This window comes from Theobroma umbraticum, unplaced genomic scaffold (assembly GCF_002168275.2).
Source record: "Theobroma umbraticum cultivar Fairchild unplaced genomic scaffold, ASM216827v3 scaffold_2.0, whole genome shotgun sequence".
Lineage (NCBI taxonomy): Eukaryota > Viridiplantae > Streptophyta > Magnoliopsida > Malvales > Malvaceae > Theobroma > Theobroma umbraticum.
Window position 1 is genome coordinate 276,109 of NW_018397277.1, and position 6,898 is coordinate 283,006.

General features: G+C 36.4%; 1 protein-coding gene across 1 annotated transcript; it reads left to right on the top strand.

Annotated features, from left to right (window-relative positions):
* Nucleotides 1-273: 273 nt before the first annotated feature.
* On the top strand, nucleotides 274-3,941 carry HMT-1 (Homocysteine S-methyltransferase family protein). The gene is made up of 7 exons (XM_021443171.2): nucleotides 274-834; nucleotides 1,055-1,111; nucleotides 1,815-2,020; nucleotides 2,128-2,257; nucleotides 3,128-3,331; nucleotides 3,473-3,544; nucleotides 3,632-3,941. The coding sequence occupies exons 1-7, from the start codon at nucleotides 664-666 to the stop codon at nucleotides 3,773-3,775; spliced, it is 984 nt and encodes a 327-aa protein (XP_021298846.1). The 5' UTR covers nucleotides 274-663; the 3' UTR covers nucleotides 3,776-3,941.
* Nucleotides 3,942-6,898: the final 2,957 nt, after the last annotated feature.

Genomic DNA, 6,898 nt, shown 5'->3' on the forward strand with positions numbered 1-6,898 from the left:
ATATATATATAAAGTAGGGATATTGATATTTTTTTTTTTGACGAAAACGGATAAATCTTTTCATTTTATTTCAAAATTATCATTTTGAATAATTTTTATTATAAATAGTAATAAATACTTCAAACTCAAGATATTAGAAACATTTGCATTTATATATTTAAGAATAAATAATAAAAACAAAAGAGAATTGAATTTTTATCGTTTGCAATTTTCAAAAGAGAAAAACGTTTTTGTTTAATGTATCTGGATGGAATGTTGAACCAGATAGCGTGGGAAACGGCAAAAATCTTATATTGATAATGAAGCTTCATTGGCGGTGGGTAGGTATTGTAACAAGTACCGTAGGTGAAGTCCAAGATCAACCAATGCTATAAATACCAAAGGAAAATGAAAAAGAAGAGGTCCTAACCTCTAAAGACCGAACTGGCCAACCTCTTTGCCTGTTCTTAGAGAACCAAAACTCCTAAACGTTTTCATCAAATACGAAAAAAATTTGTCCTAAACCTAGTTCCTCCGCGTTGGGAAACATATATTTATAAACCAAGCAACCGAACAAGCCAACCCTTTTGTCATCGGCGCCAATAAGGCTTTTTGTCTTTCTCCTGCAACATCTCCAAGGACAGAGAACTCTGCAGGAGAAGCATACAGAGACAAAAAGAAAAGATGGGTTTTGGAAAGGGAACGTCATTGTTGGAAGATTTGATAGACAAAGCTGGAGGTTGTGCTGTGATCGATGGAGGTTTTGCTACTCAGCTTGAGGCTCATGGTGCTTCCATCAATAACCCACTTTGGAGCGCTCTTTGCTTGATTAAAGACCCTGATCTAATCAAACAGGTACCTTTCTGTCTTTTGCTTACCTTTCTCTCTGAGCTTCGAGAGAAGAATGTGCTATGGTGTTTTGCAAATGTCCATGTGAAAAAACAAAAAAAGAATAAAAAATAAAAACAAAGCTTATGATTATTTGGGTTTTCTGAAACTATGTTATAAAACAGAGCATAATATTTAAAACCTGGTTTTCGATTTTGATCAATGCGGATTTGTTTCAAATGTGCAGGTTCATCTGGAGTACCTTGAGGCTGGTGCAGATGTCTTGGTTACTTCATCATACCAGGTTTGTTAATAGTATTTCAGATTGAGCAAAAAGAATTGATTTGAGTGAACTTCCTTTCCTGTATTCCTAGTATTTATCTGGTACAATAAATTGCCTTTAATTTTAAAAGATAACAAGGTCCTTGTATCTTCCAGCAAAAAAAAAAAGGTCCTAGTATCAAAAGTGGACTTGAGGGATTTTTGGGCAGCCATAAGTGGGTTATATGCACAGCTTTGTTAAGGCATTCATTTTAAAATTGATTATTCGGAGATATCCTAACTGTATGTTTCCTTTTCGAATGCAATGAGTCATCATCTTTCTCTGATGCCTCATTTTGAAAGTGAACTATATATTCTGCAGATATAATCTGTTTTAAGTTCTCCTGCAATGACTGATTCCGAGGACGCAGGCAACATATCTTTGTACAAACTTTCCTACCTTCACGTTAGGAAGAATAATTTATATGAGATGATTGTAAATGATAAAAACCCCTTTTTAATTATTATTATTTTTCAGCCTTTCGATATTTGAATACTTTTTCTTCTTAAATTGAGAATGGAGACTGCTGAAAACAATTCTAATTTGCATGATGGTAATTAATCTTGCAGAAGCTGATTAGTAGTGTTTGCTACCAAAAAGAAGAGCTGGAGTTTATCTTGCTTTGAATTTCAGAGTGTCCTCCTAGTGCTCTATTCTTGTATTTGTCTCTAATTTATGTTTACAGGCCACCATTCCCGGATTCCTGTCCTGGGGACTGTCCCTTGAAGAAGCAGAGTCATTGCTAGAAAAGAGTGTCAAATTGGCTGTGGAAGCCCGCGACAAGTTCTGGGATGCTGTAGGGAGTGTTCCTGGGAATAGCTACAACCGAGCTTTGGTTGCAGCCTCAATTGGAAGTTATGGAGCTTATCTGGCTGATGGTTCAGAATACAGGTTCCAAATTCTGAATAACTTAATTTTAAAAATCTTTTAGATATCAGACATCTTTCATAAGCTTAACATGATCACATTATCTGCATATGCTCCGTCTTTTCCTTCAGTGGATGCTATGGACCAGAAGTGAATCTGGATAAGCTGAAAGATTTTCACCGGCAAAGATTGCAAGTTCTTGTCAAAGCAGGTCCAGATTTGCTAGCCTTTGAGACCATTCCCAATAAACTTGAAGCTCAGGTTTGTTCTTCCACAAACTTCATTTCTTATTTATCATATATATTGAAGGAGAATGTAGAAGGAATGGCGACTTGTTTAATGACAATACATTGGTTACAATCTGTGCTTCATCTAAAGTGCATGTCACACTTGGCGAGGCTGGCACTGGATCAAATCTATTCTAATAATAGACTATCATTTTCATGAATTGCAAATGATTATTATGGTCATACAAGTTGGCAGGAGAACTAGAACCTGTGGTTTTATGGAGGGGAAGTATTTCTTTTTTTTTCTTTATTGTCTTCAATTCTTCCTTATTCAACGAAAATGAAAATAGCAGCATTTCAGGTTCTGTGATTCATTTTGTTTGCAGTATTAGGAAATAGGCAAATGTACTTCTTGTTTTAAGATTACTATGTTTTACAGGTGTGAAGTTACTTGCATTCTTCAATTTCTTTTCAAGTTTCCAGTGTATTTGGTGTATTCTGCAACATCTGCCAAAATCAAAACCAACCAGCAATGAATTTGACAGTTTAATGCACAGTGACTTCAAAGTTTAATCGTCAATCACTCTTTATGACTCAATGTTGCACATATTTTGTTTGAAAATTTTCTTTCTTAGTGCAATGATTCACCACAATCATTAAAAATGCAACGAAAATGCTATTGGTAGCCATCTACATATTAGCTCTAATGAATTGACTCATGATCAATATAGAAGTACTCATTCAGAGTTAAAAATCTAGTTTTACTTGCCTCTTTCCAAGCTGCTGCAGGGTGAAATTTTCCTTAGTGTTTTGATCCTCTTAACAATATGCTTTATATCCCTTTTCCTCTTGACTCGATTTGTCCCTTCAGAGCATGATGCCATCTTTCTATCTCCACTTACAGGCATGTGTTGAGTTGCTTGAGGAAGAAAACATTCAAATTCCATCATGGATCTGCTTCAGTTCTGTAGATGGTGAGAATGCCCCGTCAGGAGAGAGTTTTAAGGAGTGCTTGGATATATTGAACAAGAGCATGAAAGTAAATGCAGTGGGAATAAATTGTGCACCTCCCCATTTTATTGAAAGCCTTGTATGCAAATTTAAGGAGGTGAATTACTTCAAGCAATGGGCAGATAATCAAACATATTTTAAGAGCATCAAAGGCTCTTTGTTTCAGATAAAAATCAGTTCCTTTACTAGGATAAAGTAATAATCAAATGATTCTAAGTGTAACTTCTCGTTGTTCCAGATGACATCGAAGGCAATTGTCGTTTATCCAAATAGCGGAGAGATATGGGATGGTCAGGCTAAGAAATGGCTGGTAAGTTATTTATTGCATAAACTCTCCTGTTTGTTGTGCAAAAAGATGTTGCATCCACTGACATGGAATTTCTTCTTTGATTAACAGCCATCAAAGTGCTTTGGTGACGACAAATTTGAGTTGTTCGCAGCAAGATGGCGTGACTTAGGAGCTAAACTAATTGGGGGTTGTTGTCGGACAACACCAGCCACAGTTGGAGCCATTTCGAAGGCTCTGAAAGAGAGGTCTTAATAAGTGAAGATAGGTCACAGGAACTCATAGTTTTACCAGTAGCTGCAGTTTACATATTCTGCTACCACTCGTAATTTAAATTTGTTGCTGCAATATTAGTTCTTTTAAAAGTTTTCTCCAGTATTCTTCCATTTTTATTGTACTAATAGATGCGGAGCTATATTCATCCTTCCTGGCCAACTCAAAACAAATTTACTTAGTTTCAGAGAAAAATTAGTCCTAAATTTATCAATAAAACTCTTGGAAGTTTATCTCTAATTGCACTCAAGGACTCTAATAGAAACGCTGTTTAGGTTGCCCCCAAAAGGGTTATATAAGGCATGTAGGCCTTGGACTAAAACCAAATGATCCAACCTCCGGGTTCCCCACTTCTCTTATTTCACACTCAACGGTAGAAATTTAATCAATGGTTTACAGCAAGAACTTCATGCAATCATGCTTGTCAACATTAACACCATCAACTAGAGCTACTCTGTTGTAATTGCCCATGCTTATCCTGGAAATCCTCACATAAATAAAACTCAGAGCAATCACAAAATGATATTAAATCAGAATCAGTTCTGGCCTAACAAGATTACTAGGTTGCAACTTTCTTATCGTGAATTGACAAAAATGAGGAAAGACAATGGAGCGGCAGCAATTTAAATTGGCAAAGCCTCCCACGGCAAGTGCATTGAAACATCACCTTTCCACTATGGCCCATGCCTGAGTTTCCCAGGTTCAGCTTGAGAGATAAGAAAATCAAAGCATAAAGAGTAAAGCTGAAAGCTTTATCATTTATTAGAAAGAAGAATGACAAAACAAGAAGCCTCAAATTTAGTTTGAATAGCTAACTTTTTGGACCTAATCCAGCAGATTGAAATATCATAAATGCTTAAATTTGCTAAAACACAAGGAAGCCCGATGCCCGTCTCCACTTGTGTACTACTTTAAACTCTGTAAATGAGAAAGCAATAATTAGGTATGATAGTCACACTCCGAGGAACAGTAATTGGCTTGCTTGTTTTCTATTTCATGTTTTGGCATGGATTCAACTATCAATTTGACTTCATCCACCATTAACGATAGTATTTAGGATAAACCAAAAACAAATTATACATCAACTCAGAATGCTGATATTCTTTTGCTCTTGCTATTGAGTTTTAAGTTGACTAGAATTCTAGATCTTATTTGATTAGGATTTTTTATTTATGTACAACATTAAGTAATTATATGGTTTTAAATTTCTTATTCTACATAAAGTCCTAATCACATTCTATTTTGGACTTTTATGTTATAAAAGTGGATCTCTAGGCTTTAGAATTGCAAGTGGTGCTTTGAGAGCTATAGAGAAGGGACACTTTGTAACTCTGTCTTTTGCTCTAAGTGGAGTTAGAGTGGTTTGAGTGAGTGTTCTTGGGAGGTTATTGAGAAAGAGTGTGCAAGGGATCTTGGGTTGGTTTGTGGAGCCATAGAGATCAATTTATTGTACTTTAATTTCTCAATAATATAAGAAGAGTTTCACTCTGTGGACGTAGGCAAGAGGCCGAACCACATAAATTCTTATGTTTTTTTATTTGCTTGATTTCTCTGGGTTTTATCTTTATTATTTTTTGGGCAATTTCCATAACAAGCTAGTATCAGAGCTTCGGGTTCGATAAATTCAAGATTCAACAAGGTTGTCGAAAGTTACTAATTCTATGAATTTTTCAATTGAGAAGTTTGATGAAAAGACTAGTTTCACGTAATGGCAGAGAAAGATGAAAGATCTTCTTGTGTAGCAAGGTTTAATGTGCCCCTTGCTAGGAAAGGAAGAAAGGCAACCAGATGACATGAAATATGCTGAATGGGCAGTTGGAGCAAAGGTGTGTGAGCACTATTCGGCTTTGCATTGGAGATAACATGTTTAATCATATTATTAATGAGGATTTTGCTCCAAGGTTATGGGAAAAGTTAGAGAAGATTTATTTGGCGAAAAATCTTTCCAACAAGCTGCAACTTAGGCGAAAGTTGTATCGCTTAAAGACGAAAGAGAATGGAGACCTCATGAAGCATATGAATGAATTCGACGGGATCATTGATCAATTGAAGAAGGTTGATGTGAAGGTGGAGGAAGAGGAAAAGGCACTATTATTCCTAGCTTCACCTCCAGACTCTTATGAGGTATTTGTGAAGTCTTTGATATGTGGGATGGATACAATAAAGTTAGAACAAGCACAAGCAATATTAATGTCTCATGAAGCCTGAAAGAAAAGTAAAGAAAAGGATAAAGATCCAAGTGGCTTGGTATCAGTAACTGAGGTTCATAAGAGGAAGTCAACCGATAAGGGATCTAAGGGTGGCAAGTCTAAATCCAACAATGTTCAGTGCTTTCGATGCAAAGGGTATGGACATATTAAAAGGGACTGACCTACAAAAATGGATGAAAGTAATGAGAACAAAGGTGAGTGTGCTTTCGTTGCTGAAGGTGATGATTGTTATGTCCTTATAATCTCAAAAAATATGGATGCAAATTCTGATTGATATTTAGATTTTGCTTCTGCCACTCACATATGTTATCAAAAGGATTGTTTTGATTTACTTCAAGAAGAGGTGGCTGGGAATTTGAATTTAGGTAATAAGTCAATAGTGAAAGTCATGGGTTTCGGAGTAGTAAAAATCAAAATGTTTGATGGGGTTGTGCGCTCTTTGGGTGATATGGCCTATGTCCCAAAGATGCGTAAGAATCTAATATCATTGAACTTGTTAGACTCCAAAAGGTGTGGATATTTTACTTGTGATGGAGTGGTAAAAGTCACACAAGGTGACATGGTTCTGATGGGGAAGAATTTGTATAATGGCTTATATTGTCTAGAATGTGAGGCCTCGAAGGGATGGGAACAGTGCATAGGAGATGGTAGCTACCAAAGTGAGATTTCATTTACCGAGGAGGTGATAAAAGGTCCCATGGTGTAGACGATGGTGAAAGGACGAAACATCTTACCAGTGGTGAATTGGAAGGGTCGTCAAGGTCCCTTTCCAAAGTCAATCAGTGCCATTGACTTGACGGCTACACAGGTGCATTGGCCATTTTATGGAATCAAGTGTTGAACCATGCTTGATTCGGTATGTGTAGTCATGGTAATTATAAAGGCCAATGATTTG